General features: G+C 40.8%; 1 protein-coding gene across 5 annotated transcripts in view; it reads right to left on the bottom strand.

Moving 5' to 3' along the window:
* DDR2 (discoidin domain receptor tyrosine kinase 2) overlaps window positions 1-21,653 on the bottom strand; it is a 162,348-nt gene that overhangs the window by 33,512 nt on the left and 107,183 nt on the right. For all 5 annotated transcript variants that reach the window (XM_058310040.2, XM_058310039.2, XM_058310043.2 and 2 more), the window contains 5 exons: window positions 6,333-6,435; window positions 4,663-4,894; window positions 4,204-4,351; window positions 3,729-3,834; window positions 183-366 (listed from right to left, as the gene is read on the bottom strand). In XM_058310040.2, the coding sequence (XP_058166023.1) occupies window positions 183-366; window positions 3,729-3,834; window positions 4,204-4,351; window positions 4,663-4,894; window positions 6,333-6,435 (773 nt within the window). The remainder of the gene's footprint in view (window positions 1-182; window positions 367-3,728; window positions 3,835-4,203; window positions 4,352-4,662; window positions 4,895-6,332; window positions 6,436-21,653) is intronic.

The raw sequence follows: 21,653 nt of genomic DNA, 5'->3' as shown, positions 1-21,653 counted from the left end.
ATTAGTCTAACCTTATCAACAAACGAAGAAACACCCCCAAAGAAATAAAGTGACTTGTGAAATGCATATAGCTAGTTGGTATGTAGGTATTTGAAACTAGTTCTGTTGGCCTCAGCAGATGTCTTTTCTCACTATGGTTTTGACTTCCTAGAAGAAGTTCCACCACAACTGACTCCACTGACCTTCATGGTAGTGAAATTCCTGATGCGGTCAAATTCAAACATGATCTCAATGTAGCCATTGATGGCACTCTCGTTCCGCCAGCCCACGTAGTCATAACCAGGCCACACATGGTACTCATGGGTTTGGGTGAAATCATCCAGGCCAGACACCCCATCTGTCAGCTGGCCCAGCCCTTCAGTCATGCTGCTCAGGTCAGGAGAGGAGAAGAAAAAGGGAGAGAGGAACCTCGAGTTAATCACACATTCATGGAAGAGCTTTTACCCAGATTCCTCACCCCGGATACTATTTATCTATCCTGAATCAATGGAAAACTAAGAATTACACATAAATGAATTTTATAAAATATTTGATGCTTACCCCTTTAGTAGATATACATGTATCTATATTAATTTGACTATTAAAGAACATAAAGAGATCTCCTTTCTTCTTTGTTTAGACAGGAAAAGCAAGAACCCATTATATGGAGCTTCTCTCTCCTCTGGAAGGTATGGCAGGATTCTTCCAACCATAGTTTGGGCTATTCATATTCAAGCAGTAGTGCCATGTGTCCATTAAAGTTTACAGTCAGAATAAATAGTATATAAAATTTGTGATTTGCAAAAAATGATGGCGTGATTATGCCATACTTACAGATACATTTTTACATATATTTTTTTCAAAAATGTTGGGCAAATTATATTTGACTCTCTTATCCACAGTGACCAGAGCCTGGATCTCCCTTTCAAGGTTTTGATATATTTTACTATTTGCTACAGATCAGAAGGCTTGGAGAACACAAGTTTACTTGCAATAAATATATTTTCATTCTGTCCCCAGAAAAATAAATCCCTATAAAGGCTTATGAAAAAGCAATACAAATAAAAAGAATGGTTATTCAGTTTCTTCTTCAACAGAATTAAATCAAATAGGGAAGGGATAAGGAAGAAAACATTCCTTGTTTATGTACTTTAGAATAATTGGAATTATAACAAACATATATATATTACTAATATATGCTCTAATTTTAAAAATTAATTTCTGTTACTATGCCTGTCCATTTTCTGATACCCCAGACTAGCTTGGTTCTCATCATTCAGGTACACCCAAACCATATATCTCATTACCTCAATTATTAAGTGGAAGTTGATTGTACCTAAAACACATTATTTTTGGTATTTTCTCTGGGATCCAGAGCCATATTCCCAGCTACCTGCCTAATTTCTCCATTTCACTGTCTTGTCTGTCCCTTAAACATATATCCTAAACTAAATTCATCATTATCCTTGCTAAACTAGGTCTTTCACCTAAGTTTCCCATATCTGTCAATTATACTTCTCTTTCATGTTTACCAAAAGAGCCTAGTGCTTAGTAGGCACTAAAAATATATTAGTTGAATGAATAAAGGGCATTCCTATTGTTTCAGTCACTTAGACTGGCATGCTTCATCTAACTCTTTTTCTTACCCTACCGTCTTGTCTCCTATATCCAGATTGCAAACGTCCCCTAAATGAATGTCTTTTCCTTAGTTCCATTCTCATGGCCGTGGTCCTTAATTCATTTCACCTGACAGAATTTGGAGTAAGAAAACGTCCTTCATCCCCTCTTCTCTCCACTCAAATCTAAACTTTCCATGCTGCTTGATTAATCCATCTAAAGCACAGCTCCAACTTCCCCAGCTTTAAAAATCTTCAAAGACTCATGATAATTATGGTGATGATGATGATGATGATGATGGAGAAGGAGATGGGGATGAGGAAGAAGAAGGAAGAATACTCCTGCCCCTGTCATTCAAGTTCCTCCAAAATATGACATAATCTACCTTGTTAGGCTTCTCACCTACTACTTTGCTACATAAACATGGCCCATGTTTCACTAAGCCATTGCTGTTTCCTGGACATTTCCCTAAACTTTACAACCTTGATTTTTTTCCCTCATGCTATTTCCTTTGCTTACAATGTCATTTCAATATTTTCTCTGTGTGAAAATTCTACCCATCCTTTGAGGCCATTTCAGATTTCACATATCCCATCATCTCTTTCCTGGCCCAACAATCAGATAACTTACATGTATATGGCACTTTTCCTGTACAAAATATTCTTATATATTTTCATCACTTAAGCCTCATTACAAATAGAAGTAGTAATTATTATTACCTTCAGTTCCCTCATAAAATGAATCTAAGTGCTCTCACTCTCAATGCTCCCATGTGCTTTCCTACTATAGTTAATTCTCTCCTTTGAACCGCCAAGAACTCATAGGCTACCTTATTGTTATCCTTGTGTCATAGTAATGTATATCCTATTTTATCTCACATTCCCAACTATGAGCACCTTAAAAGTAGGTTAATTACTTCATTATTTTTGAATGACTATCATGCCCAGCCAAATTCCTTGCACATAATAACAGTTGATTTATTACACTAAACTGAATTCAATTAATCTCTGATTTCTCCTATGCCTTGAGTCTGTGCTGGCTGGGGTTTAGCTGAGTGAAATGATGTCAGGACATCATTGCTTAAGCAAATGGGGAAGAACAGTGACTAAGTAGATGGAAAGGAAGAGAGTAGGAATAGAAGACGGGCTGAATCAGTCTTTGACCAAGGGATGGCAATAGCTGGGGAGCAGGCTTTTGTTTGTCCAATAGAAGTGCTTTACTTTCTCCCTTTCCTGAGAGTCACTAATCTCTCCCTCTTTCAGCCATTAGCAACCTCCATCATCTCATTGGTACTTCACTGTGGTATGACCTGTCTCTCAGGCTTTTTGCAGATAAACACCAAGCTAAAAGGAAAAAATGTGGGGCGGGCTAGAAGAAGAATGGCAAGCCTTGGTATAAAGTGGAATGGATGGCAACACTTCTTATCCAACCCCAAATTCCTACTGAATCTAATCATAATTCTTTACCATAGCCCCTACTGGTCCAGTTTGGTCCTAATCATTGGTCCTTTCTGCTGTCCCCAGCTATCTCCAACCTCTGCTATAGTCAGGCCTTCTTGTCCTCAGCCCCGCTTCCTTTCTTCCACTCCTTTCTACCTTCCAATCTTTCCTCTGTTCCAATTCTCATCTCATCCTAGAAACTTTCCTTGTCTTTTGTAAGCCTTACTAGTCTCCTTCTAGTCACAATTTGTAATGTATTTATAGTCATGGAGTATAGTATTACATAAATTCTTGCTCTGTCAAATTTATTGATTATACTTATTCTCATTACTTCAATTCTTCTGACACTTTGTTCCCATCAATAGGCCAATTTTGTGTCAAACTGTATGTCACATTTGAGGGTCAAAAATATGGCTACCATACTTAGAGTTATGTCATAAAGTTTACACCTAGCATTGTGTAATTTACTGTTGTTTTTTGTGTGGTTAACTTGTCTTCCCAAACTAGGCTCTAAATTCCTTGGCAGTGAAAACCATGTATTTTACATCAACTAAATCCCCCCACAGTGTCCAGTATCAGGATTAAATAAATACCAGTTAGTTGGTTGTTTATTGACCCCAAGTCGTGACAAATTATTATTCTCTCCTAGTGGTGATCTTCCCATTCTGATGATCAAATGTTCCCAGAATTTACCTGTATCCAACAGCTCCATCATAGACAGAATCATTCAGATAAATGATGGAGCCTCCAGGGAGTACAAATTGCTGCCCAGCTGGAGCATTGTAAGATACCAAACCATCTGCCAAAGGAAACACAACTGTGTCAGTGCCTTTGAGAAACTGATGCATCCACAGCTCAGATAAATTACCCCAATGTGCTACCTAAGGCTTCAAAGGTGCAAGTTTATACTTCATGTCCTCCCAGGGCTCAATCTGGATGCATCGGGAGGCTGTGAGCAGGAGTCAGCAGAGTGGCTCTGAATGCATTATTCAAGGTGTGGGGCACCAAGCTCTCAGTGGCTGAACAAAGCTCCTTTCCTTACTCTAACTAAGAGGGAATCATTTCACTCTAGGCGGTACTAAACCCATGCCTTTTTATCTAATTGTCTTCATTTGCCAGAGTTGAGATTTTTAATGAGGCCTACAAGCTCTCCCTGCTAGAGACCTACCCAGCCAGACACAGCCATAAAGCTCCACCCTCATGCACACATTCATGGAGTGGTCCGTGACTGGAATGAAGCGGACAAATCTGGCCACTATGGGTGGCTCCAAGTCTTTTAGAAAAATGTCATAAGGGTTACTATTTCCATCCAGAACCTGAGAAGACAGAAAAGAAGAAGTGAGGAGATGTTATGAAGTCATGCAGAACTTTCTTCATTCCCCAAGTCAGTGTGCTTTTGATGGCCCCTCTCCTTTCAATTCAAAGAGCAGGAAGCATTTACTCAGTTTTCCCAGCTGTCTTGATGTTCCACTGTTCCCCACCCTCCCTCACCCTCGGTCACTCCTTTACAAGGGCATGCCAAGCCTGCAGGCACACACATCTACACAGACATCCTGCACAGTTCCTCTTCTAGCCTGTCAGAATATGGGCCTGGATGAACCAGGGTCTGAACATCTCCTCTTCCTACCTGCTTCCCATGCCGGTTCCTCCAAGAGATCCAGCGTGTGCCATCCCGACTGTAATTGATCTTGTACATGGGAGCAAACTCAATGCCATGACCCCCTGCATGGCGTCCCTGGGTCCCAACAAGAGTGATAAAATGCAGAGTGTGCAAGTCAATTTGCAGGAACTCCTTTAGGTCATCGGGTTCCACTGGAATCTCAGGGCACCAGGCTCCATCTCCTTCTTCTGAGTCCAGCCTTGAGGGGTGAGGGTTGGGAGAGAGGGAGGAACCACAAAACCACAGGGTTGTTTACAAAGCCAAAGCAAATAGCTGCCCTGTCCTGAGGGGAAAGAGCAGGCTTGGGAGCCCAGTCCAGCTGACTCTTTGGGTTCTCCCCACCAGTCTGACTACTACCACAGTACCCACTTGTGGTCAGTTCCTTCTCCCTGGGGTACCATGAAGCCCAGAGACAGTCACCACTGAGGGGCTAACAGTCTTCAGATCACATGCAGCCTTTATGTCCCACCTTGATTTAGATACCTCAAGAGAAATGAAACCTTTTTTACCCTCTGCTTCCCCACCAAGTCATTTCACCATCTCTCCTCTCATTTCCAATCTCAGTTTTACAAGCAAGCTACTCCTTTCTTGGATGCCAAGTTATGTAGCTGCTGGGAGTGAGAGGGAGGGATAGTAGGATCTCTAGTGCGGCTTAAGGAATGCAGTGGAATTTTAACCAGCCAGATGGGCATGACAGCCCAGCAAAAATCCATGGACACTCATAGTATGGGTGAGGGTTAAGAGCATGTCAGGGAGGTAGTAAATAATCTGGTTTTGTTTTATTCCCTCCAGGCTGAGCTACCACCAAGCAGAATTGTGAAATCAGTATAAGGTTTATTTGGGGACCTCTTATCACTTTTTCTCTTCCTTGGAATAGTCCCTTCACTCATAGATGCTACACCATGATAGTTGCTACCTTATCAACCCACCAATTATCATTCTAATCTGTCATATCCTAAGATATAAATTGTGGAGAAAGTTTAACAGGACTGACTTTCCTAGGGTTGATTATATTTTAACAGAAATCAATACTCTATGCCAAAAGAATTAGATTCAATGAGGAAGATTAGACCCCAACCAGGAGAGTAGTTTTTGAGTAGGGAATTTATTAATCTAGGGGAATTCTGGTATTCCACCCCAAGAAACTCATCCCACTCTGTTTATGGATAAGGATGGTGTTTCTTTGTGAGATATCCTTAAGAGTGGGGAAGAACTTGTTGGAGGCCTCAATGGCTGGCTAAGCATTTGATGCTTTGCACTATGAGGGACACTTTAAAGACACCCACTAAGGAGCACACTGGGTCTCTTAACCTCCTGTGGCCAGCATGACCTACACATAATGAGAACATAACCTGTTTCCCTTTCTGCAACTTTTGTCCATCTCCTGGCCAAGTAAAGCAAATTCACTCCATATCAATGAACCCATTTGATGAAGGTTCTGTGATTGGGATGGATTTGTCAGGTCAGCACTTGCCGCCAAGCCCTAAAATTGTTTCCTGAAAACATACAGAGCAGGACAGGCGCAATGATGCCCTTCCCAAGTACCCAAGTACCACCCCTTCTTCCCGGGTGTCAGGACTGTGTCCAGGAAATCTATCTAATCCAGAGCTCAGGCTTTCTTGAGGTAGCCATCTCACCTTCCATATTTGGCAGCTGTGGACTCTGACCACTGACTGGAAGCTGTGATGTCCTCATCTGGAATGTGGCCTCCTGACATGCCCAGAGGGTAACGGCATATAGCTGGACCAAGAGAAAGCAAAGAGAAAAGAGAGGGAATGCTTTTATTTTTATTTCGAGAGCCAACCAGGAAGAATGTCACTGATTACTGCACAAGGAAGAGGAAGAGTTAAATCTTCCCAAGTCTCTTTATGACCCCAGTTTGACCTTCTTGACTTGCCAGACTTTTCTTCCTGTCCCTGCTTCCAAACTTATTACCATTCAGACCTCCAAGCCCTAAAACTCAGCCAAATCAATCTCTTTGTTCAAACTCTGACAAGGAATGTAATAGAATGCAATGTCTCATTTATCCTTTGTATTTGATGAAAACACAGGTTTACCATTCTATAACCCATCAGCAGATGTGATTATATCAAATTAGTGTTTTAACAGTGGTGAGTCTCCTCATGCTCACGAGATCACCCTTATGATCCACAACTTTTTTCTAGGTAGTTGATTTCATGAAACCACAAAACAAAGCCAATGAAGTCTCCTATCAAGGGATTAATCACACAGCTTTGGCCCTCTTTTGCAACGTGATTTGGTGCCTGACTAGAAACAATAACTCCTAAGAATGGATTTCCAGTTCCAACCAAGATAGAGCAATAGGGACCAAATTTACTCTCTTGTGTGAAATCGGTATAAGGATGAACACAATATAAGAAAAAAAAATAATTTGTTTCAAGATAGAGAACATTAGTCAATGAAGGGCACCCATTCCCAAAACACAGAAAACAAAGGTGAGCCCTATAACTGCATATCCAGGTTAATGGCAAATTCAGGCAGAGCATGGCAGACTCTCAGAGTTGAAAAGATAAAGATAAGTGTGTAGAGAGGCCAAGTGGGTAGAGTTCACAGGATACATGGTTGACAGAGAAAATATAGGATGCCAGATTAAATTTGAATTCTAGATTTAAAAATAATAATTTTTTAGTATGTCTCATATGATTAAAAAAATTACAAACATATAAGGAAATAGGAAAATAGAACCCATACTAAGAAGGGAAAATTCAATCAATTGAAATTGATTCAGAATTAATACAGATATTAGAATTAGAAGACAAGAACATTAAGACAATTATTTATAACTGTATTACATGGTTCCAAAAGGTAAGTAGATCTATGGAAGACATAACAAAGATGAAAATCACGTTTACAGAGATGAAACTTGAATGAGTGCAAATAAATACACTGAACATGGTTAACAGCAAATAAGGCAGCGGACTTGGGCCCAGTGGTTAAGGTGTCTGCCTACCACATGGGAGGTCCGCGGTTCAAACCCTGGGCCTCCTTGACCCATGTGGAGCTGGCCCATGCACAGTGCTGATGTGTGCAAGGAGTGCTGTGCCACGCAGGGGTATCCCCCCCCTAGGGGAGCCCCACACGCAAGGAGTGTGCCCCGTAAGGAGAGCCGCCCAGCGCGAAAGAAAGTGCAGCCTGCCCAGGAATGGCACTGCACACATGGAAAGCTGACATAACAAGATGACGCAACAAAAAGAAACACAAATTCCCGTGCCGCTGACAACAACAAAGATGAGCAAATAGACACAGAGAATAGACAACCGGGTTGGGGAGGGGGGAGAAAAATAAATAAATAAGTCTTTTTTAAAAACTCAGCAAATTAGACAGTGAAGAATAGATTTTTGAACTTAGAGACATAGCAATAGAAACTATCTGAAACTACAACAGCAACAGTTTCAACAACTTACATGCAATGGTCAAATTTCTTGAAAGACTCAAAATTTCCAAAGCCATCTCAAGAAGAAATAGATATCCTGAATAGTCCCATATCTATTAAAGAAATGAAGTTTGTAACCAATAACCTTCCCACAAAGAAAATGCCAGTCTCAGATGACTTTACTGGTAGATTCTACCAAATATTTCAAGAAGAAATAATACCAGCTCCTCACAAACTCTTTCAAAAAATTGAAAAGGAAGGGCTACTTACTTTCCAACTCACTCTATAAGGTCAGCATTACTCTGATACAAAAACCAGACAAAGATATTATAAGAAGAGAAAACTACAGATCAATATCCCTCAGAAATATAGATGTAGAAATTCTAAACAAAAAATTAGAAAATGAATCCAGCAATATATTAATTCAGAAATCAATGTAATTCACCATGTAAACAAACTAAAAAAGTAAAACTATGTGATCATTTCAATAGGCACAGGAAAAGCATTTGACAAAAATCCAAAATCCATTCCTCATTAAAAATTCTCAGATAACTAAAAATGAAGAAATAAAGAAACTTCATCAACCTAGAGCTAATATCATACTTAATAGTGAAAGACTGAGTGCTTTACTCTTAAGATCAGGAACAAGACAAGGATGCTTGCTCTCGACAGGTCTATTCACCATTATTCTGGAGTTTCTAGATAGAATGGTAATGCAAGAAAAAGAAATAAAAGGCATTCAAATTGTAAAGGAAGAAGTAAAACGTCTTTAATTGTAGATGACATAATCACCTATGAAAAACGATGAACTCTACAAAAAAAAAAAAAAAGCAACTGCCAGAACTAATAAATGAGCTTAGTAGGGTTTGGGACAATAAACAAAAATCAATTATATTTCTTTATAATAGCATTGAACAGTAAGAAGTTAGGGATAAATCTGACAAAAGATGTGAAATATCTGTACACTGAAAGCTACAGAATATTGCTGAGAGAAATGAAAGAGCTAAATAAATGGAGAGATATGCTATGCTCATGTGTCAAAAGGCTCAATACTGTCAAGATACTCATGCTACCCAATCAAACTCTCAGCAGGTTTCTTGTAGTAATTTTTAATGATTCAAAATTCTGCAAAAATTCACATGGAAATGAACTTAGAAAACCAAAACAACTTTGAAAAAGATTAAGGTGGGAGAACTATTACCAAATTTTAAGAGTTATGATATTATAGTAATCAAGATGTGTGGCTTTGGTATAAATATAATCAAACATTTCAACGAAACAGAAAAGAGTCCAGAAATAGAACAGCACATACATGAACAAATGGTTTTCTACTAAGGTTTACAAGCAAATTCTTTGTAGAAATGATAGTCTTTTTAACAAATGGTGCTAGAACCACCAGACATTCATATTCACAATAAATGAACTTTGACCCATACCTCAAACCATATACAAAAATTAACTCAAAATGATCATAAACCTAATGCAGAAATTGTAAATGTTTTAGATGAAAATAAAGAAGAAAATCATTGTGGCCCACAGTTCGTTAGATAAAAATTTCTTAGATACTGTATGAAAAGCATGATCCATACAAAATCCAATTGATGAATTGGGCTTCATCAAAATTTAAAACTTATTTTCAAAAGACACTGATAATATGAAAAAACAAGTCACAAACTGGAAGAAAGCATTTGCAATAAATATATCTGATAAGGACTTTATTCCAGAATATATAAATAACTCGCAAAACTCAATAGTAAAAAAAGTAAACAGCCCACTAAAATGGGCAAAATATTTGAATGGACATTACCAAAAAAGATATATGAATAGCAAATAAGCATATAAAATATGTTCGTATCATTAGTTATTAGTCATTAAAGAGATCATTAAAACCACAAGGATGTAGCTAACACATACCTACTAATAGAAGTTAAAATTTAAGAAATTATCCATACCGAATGCTGGTGAGGCTGTGGAGGAACTAGAATTCTACACACTTCTGGTTGGATGGAAAAAGGGGGGACCTCCAGGAAGATGGCATTGTAATAGACTGGCAGGTCTCAACTCTCCCACAAAACCAATGGTGGAAGGGCAAAAAGCTGTGTGAGGGGCCTGCTTTGGACTCTGCAGTACAGAAGAATGCTGCACACCTTCCAGGAGGGTGAGTGACAGAGACACAAAGAAACTAAAATGAAAACTCTGAGATACTAGCCACCGTGGCCAGGAACAGCACCGATCCCCCACTCTCAAGTTAAAAAGCCTGGATGAAACCTATGGCACACCTTAGCCAACTGAGAGGGGAACAGACATCTTCCTCCCTGGGAAGAGGGAGAGAGCAGTGGAGGGCAGAAAGTGGTTTCTCTTCAGGGAATTTGGCCAGCAGAGTCTGCTTTGAACCTCAGTTCTGACCAGACCAGAACCAAGGTAAGTGGAGGTTGAAAGAGTCACCTCTACACAATCTGCTGTCTGGCCCAGAAACTGCAAAGAGAAAAACTTCTTTTAGGTCTCTTTTGTCCCAAACTCCTGGGGGCAGATCCTCTCCCCATTAGTGAGTCCCTGGCCTTATTTCGATAACATAAACTGGGCAATTTTAAAGACTTAGAATAAGCTGAACCAAAAATCAAAGAAGAGCCATGAAACAAAACCACCAGTCAAGAAAGAGAAATCGACCATCAGAGTAAAGTCACCAACATATTCAGATGCAAAGGCAGTGCTGGCACTTCCAGGAGCCTGAGTGAGTGCCTCTTTATATCTTGCATCCTAGACTCCTCAGATGATTCACTCTATGCCCAGCCCTGTTGAGTAGCATCCCATTGTATGGTTATAACAGAATGTTGATGGACATTTGGGTTGTTTCCTATATTTGGGTTATCCATTACAAATAAAGCTGCTATGGACATTTTGTATGAACATAAGTCAAGTGAGGAGCCTAGGATGCAAAATATAAGGAGGCGCTCCCTCTTAGGCTCTTGGACGTGCCAGCACCGCCTTTGCACGAATCTTAGAGTGAGTGCCTTTACATTCTCTGACCTAGGTACCTCACTTGACTCACCCTAGTCCTGGCCCTTCTATTTAGCAGTAAAAGGAATGAACTATTGATGCATGCTACAAGAAGGATGAATTTAGAATGACTATGCTGAATGAAAGAAGTCAGACAAAGAGTGCATACCATATGATTCCATTTATACATAATCCTAGAAAATGAATCAATCTATAGTGAGAAAGCAAGTCAGTGGTTCCCTGGGGGAGGGAGTGTGGATGGGATGAACTGCAGAAGGGAACAAAGACATTTTTGGTGGTGATGGATAAGTTCATCATCTTGATTATGATGATGATTTCATGGGTTTACACATACGCTTATCAAATTCGTACACTTTAAATGTGTCAATTATACCTCAATAAAGCTGCTTTTGAAAAGCAACCTCTGGCTCTGTGATGAAAATGAAAGTCACTGAGTGTACACTTGGAATGGACTGTACAAAGCATGGGACTGTTAACACCAAGAATCCAGTGGTGGAAGATGGACTGTGGTTAACAGAACAAATGTGAGAATGTTCTGTCATGAACTGTAACATATATATAATACTAATACAGGGTGATAATGATCAGATGGGTTGGGGGAGAAATATACCGAATGTAAGATATATGCTATAGTTAATAGTAATATTTTGATGATGCTCTTTCATAACTTGTAAAAAATATTTCACAACAATGCAAGGTATAAGTGTGTGTGTGGGGGGGGGGAGTGACGTATAGGACCCCTGTATTATGTTATGCATGTTTGTTTTGTAAGTTCACAACTTTTACTATATACTTATTGTTTATGTATGTTCATGTATGAATGATATACCTCAGTAAATTTTTTTTAAAAGGTAACCTCTGAGGCAGGTTAAAGTACTGAGATATTGAACTGTGTTCTTTCATGGTAAATTTCCCTCTCTTCTTCCAAGCAGGTAGCCAGGCCTTCATTTTCCTTCACCCCATGGGAGCTTTATGTTCAAAGAAACTGCTCAAAAATAACAGCTTCCTGGAAAGTCCACTCTTAAGAGACTGGAGGGTAGAGTAAAAGGTGGCAGGGAGAAAGAAAGAGACTGCCCTAAGCTTGGAAGAGGACAGAGGTAGGCAAATTACACTATCAACAGGTACCGAGCCCAATTTCCTGAAAGTACCCTTGAGAGGCAGCAAAACTTCAAAGGGAAAAGATTTCATGAGAGCATAGTGCCCATACTTGGCAAGAAACAGCAGAACTGCTGTCCTTAGTGAACATCTTGGAAAATGTGGCTCTTCACAGCTACCAAAATGAACTGAAGTCAAGAGGACCTTCCTGCATGTATCACATGAAATAAAGCTCCGGGATTCTTGTCTGACCCTAGGAAAGGCTCTGCTCCCCTCTGCTTTAAGAAAGGGGAAGAAAGCCCTGCGCCAAAGACCAGCTAATAGTTCCAAAAACAGTATGATTAATCAAAGCCATATGCAGGCAGCTTTGGCAAGAAACGAAGGCTATATACCTAACTGGAGTACTTCTATGTTTAGTTTTCCAAGTCAGATCTGGGTCAAGATATGAACATGGGGATTTGGTATCATTTTGCCTGTTCTTGACAAGTGCATAATTTCTTCTTCTGAGGTAAGAAGAGGCTCCTCAGATAACCACTGTGCTTGAATCTTTGGGGCAAATCTGAACCATTTGGGATGAAATGTCAAATTCTAAACTCTCTTGCATGTGAAATTAAAGGTAGGAATGAAGATGAAGAAAAACTGAGTCAGGGTGGGGCCAAAACTACTAATGAATGCAGTCAATGCACATTTTAAAAACAAAAAATATCACACACAGGGCATGACCCTGCCTTCTGCTTCAACCCCATGCTGCTAAAGCCACAAGCTGACTCAGGATCTGCTCTGGCCCCCTCCTTAATGCTTTTCCTACATATTTCTGGGTATTTTCCTCTTCAGCATCATTAACTTAAAAAGCAAAGAGTAGCTTCTGGAGGCCTTCAACTTGGACTACATGCCCCAGTCCGGTTGACCAGAACACTTGCATTGGCACTGGGGACACAAGCCCAGCTACTAAGAAAGTGGAACTTTGCTCTCATTTTGTTATTGTCCTCAACTCTTACCTCACTCTCTCCACTTCAACCAAACTAGACTCCTTGCTGTTCTTCAAACACATGGCATATAATTCTTCCTCAAGACCCTTTCATTTACTGTTCAGGTATTTAATTAGGTAAGGTAAGAATCTTCAAAAGGTTGTGGAAAGAGAACTGGAATATCATATTTCCCATCTTTTTCACATTTTAACATCTCTGAAATCTGGATACAAGCAAATAGTGAGTCATAGTTTACTTGGTAGTATTTTTTCTTTCTTAGAGGCATATAAAGTAAGGGTGTGTCTTAGAGTCAGTGGTTTCTTAAAGTCAATGAACTACAGTAATAAGAGTATTCATTTAGAAGCAATTATCAAGTGTCAGGCAAAGCAATAAGCATTTACACATGCAAAATTGCACTTTTCCCACTAATCGCCCATTTTAGAGGTAAGAGTTTAAATAACTACCCAGGCTTGGGAAACATTGAGTATAGAATACTAAATTGGGTTAGAATATGTTCCCACTGACTGCGTTCCCACCAAGTACCACAACTGCTGAAAATCGAAAGACTTCAAATTCATTCTTGACTCTACCACTTACACCATGTGGGATCTGAACAAGCTTCTTACCTTCCTTGGGTCTCAGTTTCCAAATGTGGAAAGCTAGGGAGCTGGATTAGACAGTCTCTAAGACAGTAGTTCCCAAAAGCCAATCCATGGACCAACTGCTTTAGAATCCCCTGAGAAGGTTTTTAAATACAGATTCATGCATCCCATCCCCAGAGAAGTTGAGCCCAATAACCTGAATATTTTTAAAGCTCCTATATTAGTCCAGGGATATAGAACTGACAGGATATGTATGTAAATGTGATGAGGTTTATTACAGGAATTGGTTGACAAAACCATGGGGATTGGCAAGTTTGAATTCCACAGGGTGAGTTGCAGGTTGGGAACTCAAATGAGGGTTTCAATGAATTCCATACTTGAAGCTTGCTGGCTGAAGTAAAGATAGAAAATCTTCCTTATGACTGCAGAAATCATCACTTCTCCCTTTAAGGTCTTCATCTGAATGGGTGAGACTTTTCTCACGGATAAAGATAATCTCCTTTGTTGATAGTAGATGTGATCAGCCATGGATGCAATCAACTAACTAAATCCACAAAATATCCTCACAGTAACAATCAGGCCAGTGGTTGCTTAACCAAACAATTAGAAACCATAACCTAGCCAAGGTGACATATGAACTTAACCGTTGCAGCTAACCTGGTGATTCTGCTGTGTGCCCAGGCTTGGGAACCACTGCACTCAGGTACTATCCAGATTGGATATGTGATGACTCTCTGGGGAATGCCAGTAGCCAGAGAAGTCCATGTTCACAGTCCCATTGAGCTTTCATTCCTGGCTATAATGCATCTCCATTCACTGGGTCATGAATGCAATGAGAACCTCTGCTCCTTGGAATATCTACAGTAAACCAGAAGTGGGGAAAGTCATGATGGGGTAAGTCATGATATTGCTGAAAATAACTTCCCCACCCAGGCGCTGCTCATCCTGGGAATAGCAAGCAGACAGTTTTTGCGAGACTGCTGCTACTGCAGCTGCCTTTTAGGAACATTTTAATTGGTTATATCTCCTGGGTTGAGGAATCCCTTTTTATTTTGTGTCCTCACTGAACCCATCCCAGGTAAAAAGATGTAAACTGGAGAGAGAGAGAGAGAAAGAGAGAATGAGAAAGAGAAGGGAAGAAGGAGGAGGAGAAAGGAAGGAAAAGGGATAGGAGAAGGAGGAAAGGGTGGGAGGAAGAGAGAACCCACATAGGACACTGCTATTAGGTATTAAAGAGTTCCAAGTCCCTTCCAGAAGGCTCTGTGCTGTCCTTATCATGACTGCATTTCATCTATTTGAGAATCATCCCAGTCCAACATCGAGTCCTACAAATTTTATGTCCTACATATTTCTTGAGTTCTGTTGTTTCTCTCCTTCTCTACTCCTCTCATGCAAGGTCCAGCCTCCGCCACCTTACCTCTTAAGTACTACAATAGTCTTTGAACTCTTCTTACTGGTTCCTCTAGTGTCCTTTCTCCACTCTGAAGCCCACATGAGCTTCCTAAAACCTAATTCTGATATGTGGCTCCCCTGCATAAACTCTGTAATGACTTCCATTCTTAGGATAATGTGATCCATGAAGTTTGCATTATTGGGCTTCAGCCTACCTCTCCAACCTCATTTGGGACCACCCCCAAATCTTTTCTCTTTGTATTCCAACACACTGGCTTTATTTTAATTCTGTAAATGCATAAAATACCTTCCAGGTCTCTTTATATATGATGTTCTCTTTACCTAGACTGCTCCTTCTCCCGTTTCCTGTTTTACCTGCTAACTCCTGCTCATCCTTCAGCAGTCTCCCTCAGGGAATTCCTCTAACACCACCCACACACAAACACGTAGCTGAGTTAGGAATCTCTGTTATATTCTCTTGTAACACGCTCATTTTACTTTAGAGCATTTTCACCCTTGTAATATAAATAATTGTTAATTTTGGTCTCCTCACTAAACAGTAAGTGTCCATTCCTATCTTTCTCTCTGTTGTATCCCTAATGTCTATCAGGGTTCCTGGTATTAACTGAGTGCTCAATAAACATCTATTGAAAAAGTGACAAAATAAGAGTTTTCTGTTCATTATTATAGGGTTTTTAAAAAAGAACTGGGAAGCTAGTAACCCTACCAATAATGTTTATCTAAGCAGCAGATATGTAAGGCTTCTTTATAAGTCTGAGTCACTGCATATTTTATTTCAACCTATCTTTTTGTTCATGTATTTATTTAACAAACATATTTATTTACCAAATGTTTATGTATTTATTTAACAAATACACTCCTACCAAGTGTCAGGCACTATTTTGAAGATTTAGCAGTGAACAAGAGACATAAAATGACTTATCTCATAGACCTTCCATTCCGAAAGGGGAGACAGTAGATTTTAAATAATCTGTGCCACGCAGGGGTGTCCCCACCTCCCCGCACAGGGGAGCCCCACACGCAAGGAATGCACCCCATAAAGAGAGCCACCCAGTGTGAAAAAAGTGCAGCCTACCCAGGAATGGCATCGCACATATGGAGAGCTGACGCAGCAAGAAGACACAACAAAAAGAGACACAGATTCTAGGTGCTGCTGACAAGAATACAAATGGACACAGAAGAACACACACAGCAAATGGACACAGAGAGCAGAAGACAACGGGGGGGAAGAGGAAAGAAAGAAAGAAATCTTTAAAAAATCAAGTTGATAGCTACTACTATTCCAGGTACTGTGACAAAGCTATAGAAAACACTAAAAGATGCTATGGGAAAATGTGATGATGGTAGTGGGAGTGGGCTCTTTTAGGCAGCACCCTTCACACAGATTTTGTTTCACTTGTGCTTGTTTATATCCTTAATGAAATTGTAAGCCCTTTGAGAAATGCTCAACATACATTTGGCAAATAGATAAGTGGATGAAAAGATAGAAAGAGTGATAGACAGGGGGCAAGGATGAATGCAAGCAAGGATGGATAAATGGAGACTGAAATTCACTATATGTTGAACTCTTAAGGGAAGGTACTATGATGGATTCATTTCTCTATTCCAGAACCTCACAAGTACCTGGTCATAGTCAATACTCAGCATATGTTCACTGAAGAAACATCCTGCTTAGCTGCATTTTTGCAGATTGTGCTTTTCTTGATAAGCATCAAGGTTTATCAGAATGAGCACTATCTGGCTTCCAGCTCCCAGCTATCTCCAGAAACTCTTTTGAGAACTTATTGAGCATCTTCATGACAGAAAGAGGATTCCTAGCACAGATTTTAGTCAGTAGCTACTGGGATACTATCCACCAAGCTGCACTGAGGAGGAATCCCAGCTTTTGGTAAGGAGAAGAACAGATGACTGGAGAAAAGGTGGCTAGCAAAAATCTTGCTCTGAGAATTGATTAAGATCTCCAGGTCCATTCCAGAATAAGGCTCTGGACTACAAGTATAACCAACCACTCTTTGGACAATGAGAGTAGGGCCAGGAGCTTAGAAGTCGGGACCAAGGAACGTAAAGATGATCATACATAGGGAGTTCAGAGATAAGAACCAGGAAAGCAGCAACAGCAACATTAAGAAACTAGGCAAAGTTCTTGGTGAATCAGTAATCCAAGGGCCTCAGAGAAAGAGCACAGGAAAATGGACTAGATGATTTTGGATGGCCTTTCTGATCCTACTGGGTCTTTGGAACCAGAATGGGCCTTGGCTCAGAGCAACCAAGGTAGGACTTCTCAACAGTACCAGTGTGGTTTTCCTATTGAATATCCCTATTTTTGGTAAATTCCTTCTGTGGAAAGAAATCCAGCCAATAACAAACATTCAGAACTGCCAAGTTGGCCTGAGTCCTAAATGTCAGGTCCCCTTCATTTCCCCATAGGCCCACTTCCCTTTTCATCAGATCTCCCAATCCCTGAGCACCACACTATGAAATGTCAAGTAGCATGAAAGGGTGGAGAACTCAACGGTAGCAAGGGTCCCTGAAGCAAAGAAGTATCTCCTGATTGTGCCTGCTGTGTTGTTTTGGTGGTTTCTTGATGTTTCCACTAACTACCAACCTCCTGGACAGAGAAGCCAATACACTTTTCCAGTTTCCCAGAGTGGAAAACTACCAGTGCCGGCTTCTCAGGACCAGTCGAGAGCTTGCCTCCTTCTGAGCTCCAGTTGGGCCTGGCAAACAGGCTGAGTGAGGAGAGGAAGCTGCCACCAAGGCCCGGCATCTCAAGAATTATTTTTCACATTTTCCTGCCAAGGTTGAGAGCCTGAAAGGGCTGCTTGTTCCATGATGTTTACCATCTCACTGCTAGCTCCAAACCGCAGGCTCCCCTTCAATGAGTTCCCTGTGCGTAGCTTCCAGGAAAACACACACATGACACACATGAGGCCTGAGACCCAGAGATCTGACACCTAGGCCTCTCCGGGCACAGGGAAGACAGGGCTGACCAGGGTGGTCAACCAGGGGACCCAGGGCAGTCTATGCTCTGGAGGGACATCTGCAATCATAAAACTTCACAGCCAGGAAAGGACTTTAAGAAACCAACTACAAAAAAAAAAAAAAAAAGAAAGAAAGAAACCAACTACCCCAAAGGCTCCATAGTAAATATGAGAACCTCTAAGGCCGGAGAAAGGTGAACTGACTTACTCAAGGATACACAATTGGCTAGTGTATCCAGGACTGAAATTCAGGTCTCCTGATCCCTGTTTCCTCGTTCTTCTACAATAGGCTACCATGATGTAGTTATTCCAAGTCTAGAAAGGACAAGGTGGTCCAGGGTTTTAATTGTGCTATGTGACAGCACATTAAAGAAGCTGTCACCTGGACCCTCTGTGCCCATAAGCTTCGCATAGCAGGTGTTTAATTTGCTGGGCTGATGAAAGCAGATGTCTTAAAATGGGTTGACTTTTAACAATGAGAATGTATTAGCTTATAGTTTTGAGGCTGAAAAACATGTCCAAATCAAGACAGCATCAAAGTGATGCTTTCTTCCCAAAGCCTGGCTACTGGTGATTCTTGGGTCCTCTGCCATATGGCATGGCACATCGCAGCATCTACTGGTCTCTCCCTTCTCTTCCAGGTTTCGTTGCATTCAGCTTCTTGCTTCTGTGGATTATTACTCAGAATGCAAGTCTACCCAGACTGAAGATGCTCTACTTTGCCAAGTAAAGGCAGATGCAACTGCTTTAACTTTGGCTAGTATGGACATTGGGGTGATATCCTCTCATGAAAGCTGAAGATTCCAACCATTCTTAAGGAGATCACCAAGCTACACAGGAAGTGGACTGAACCAGTTTTCACCTACAGGCAGGGCATTTCAGTGACTAAAATAAATGAAAATGTGCTGAACTTCACCCAGATATGTGTAAATTTCTTATTCTTGGCATTTCAAGGAAGGAATTCAGAGTCAGTCATTCAGGTTCTGGAACCTATATTCAAGATACAAGGACTAAGTGCACCTTCTATGAATAAGCCTTGCTAACTTAGGAAACTACTCTTCCTCTGAAGAGAAATTAGGAATTTTTTTTTATTGATTTTGTGATAATATTACATTAAAAATATATATGTGAGGTCCCATTCAACCCCACCCCCCCACCCCACCTCTCCCCCCCCCCCCCCCCCCCCCAGCAACACTCGTTCCCATCATCATGACACATCCATTGGATTTGGTAAGTACATCTTTGGGCACCTCTGCACCTCATAGTCAATGGTCCACATCATGGCCCATACTCTCCTCCATTCCATCCAGTGAGCCCTGTGAAGATTTACAATGTCCAGTGATTGCCTCTGAAGCATCATCCAGGGCAGCTCCATGTCCCAAAGACGCCTCCACCTCTCATCTCTTCCTTAAGAATTCTTTGTGTTTAATCAGTAACCAAAGATATATTGTGCTCTTGTTTGTTTTTTTTACTAATTTCTCAATAAGAAAAAATAAGAAAAACTTTTTAAACGTCCTAAGTCTTGTTTTAACATACTAAAAACAACACATTTTAAAATGTAGCTTTCCCAAGGGTAGATTTGCTGTATCCCAATAGCCAGGCCTCTTCTGATATATAAAGGCAATGTAAAGCAAGGACACCTTAGGGACTTAGGAATAGCATGGAAGCATCGCCCTCCCTGGCAGCCTGGGTCTGCTCTGCCTTTGCAAAGGGATGTCCTCTCATAGGCCTGGACACCTGAAGGCTGGACCCCGATGCTGCACATTAGTAGCTACAGCTCAGGGGACCTCAATTAGTCATTTTCCTTCTGATTTCCTCACACTATGCTTGGCATCTCCATCATTTAAAGGGATGCTCTCGTATGGCCTCTTTCTCAGCTTCCCAATATCTTTGCGAGATCAAGTCTCACATGGCATTGTTTAGATCCTCTTTTAGAGAAAAATTCAGAGAAGTCTGGAGGTTTCTTGCCTTCTTTTCGTCCCCCCTCTCCTCATTCCTCAAACATGTATTGATCCCTTCTATGAGCCAAGGACCATGATGGGTGCCAGCCATAAGTTCACAAGAGTTCATCTCCACACCAAGTAAGATAGAGGCCAAAGTCATAAACATCTGCAGAGCAGAAAAAAAATAAAAAGTTGCCTCTTTTTTATCAACTCATCACCTCCCACCAAAATCCATAAAACACCTCACCGTTTTGAATGTCTTAACTTTTACTTTACTTTAATATGTATGTGTCCAAACCACAGAAGAATTCTGGGAGGCCCATCTTGCCACATCCCATGCTCTTCAGAGAGCTGCTGGCTAAACTAAGAGCTCAGCCAACAATCACACCATTCTCTTTAGAATAAACATACCGTAATGGATATGCTCAGCCTCAACCAGAGTTCAGGGCTGTTAGAAGCCCCCATTCCCCAAAGGTAACTTGAGTATCTCTTAGAGACCACGAGGGACCATAACGGTCTTTTTTCTCTTTCCTCCCCCATCATCTGCTTGGTAGAAACGATTGTTTTGTGGTGTTTGGATTATTTTAATTTCCTTCTCTTACAAAAATAACAAATAACAACAATTGATATTTGCATATAACTTTCCAAAGCCCATTCACATCCATTATCTTATTTGGCCCCTCACAGTAATTCTGTGAAATGCAGAGATCAGAATTTATTGTCCCCAATTTATAAATGAGCAAAGTAAGAGATTTGCCTAAAGCCATAAACCTAGATAGTGACAGAACTGGAACTAGTGCCTGGATCTCTTGACTTCCCTTACCATGGCTTGTTCACCATCCCATGCTGTCACCACACCATTTACATACTACCTATGGTGTGGGCCCAGTGTCAAGAAGAACTACCAAGGTGGGGGAAACAACCTAGACGCAGGGCCCAGGGGTCTTATATCTGCCAAAATCTTAGAAATGTCCTGGTCCCAGGATTGGTTGACATGAGATAGTAGAAGGAACATGCATTCTGGAAGGGAGGACATGTCATAGCATCTTGTTATTTGTCATATATGGATGGCCCCAGAATTATGAGGTCTTCTTTTTCCTGCCACCCTACTAACTCCACTTTCACCTTCCTGAGCCCTCAATGACAACACTCCCACACCACTGTTTTCCTATTTGTGCCTTTTCTTAGGCTCAAATGCGCTCCCTTTTTCTTTCCATCTGGCTCTACCTCTTCAGGTTCTATCTTTTCTAAAGTCTCCTTTTCTCTTTCCTACAGGCATGACAGGTATCTCTCTCCTTGTCTCCCATAGCAACCTGCACTATTACAGTTCTCAGGATTTTGGACATTATCTCTTTATGCCTCTCTCTTCCTCAGTAAACGATCTTGAACACTTCCAGGACTGGGAGGTTTCTTTCACATCTCTGGAGATCTGGATTTCTGGGTATACCTTAGGGACCTCATTAAATGTTTATTAAAGGAAACTGGATTGGACTAAAATTCTTTGGACAGGTTTAGAGTTAGAATCTTCTTTTCTGAGGTCTTGC

The sequence above is a fragment of the Dasypus novemcinctus genome, chromosome 13 (assembly GCF_030445035.2).
Source record: "Dasypus novemcinctus isolate mDasNov1 chromosome 13, mDasNov1.1.hap2, whole genome shotgun sequence".
Taxonomy (NCBI): domain Eukaryota; kingdom Metazoa; phylum Chordata; class Mammalia; order Cingulata; family Dasypodidae; genus Dasypus; species Dasypus novemcinctus.
Note: the sequence above shows the minus strand (reverse complement) of the source record. Positions and strands in the feature narration are given on the sequence as shown.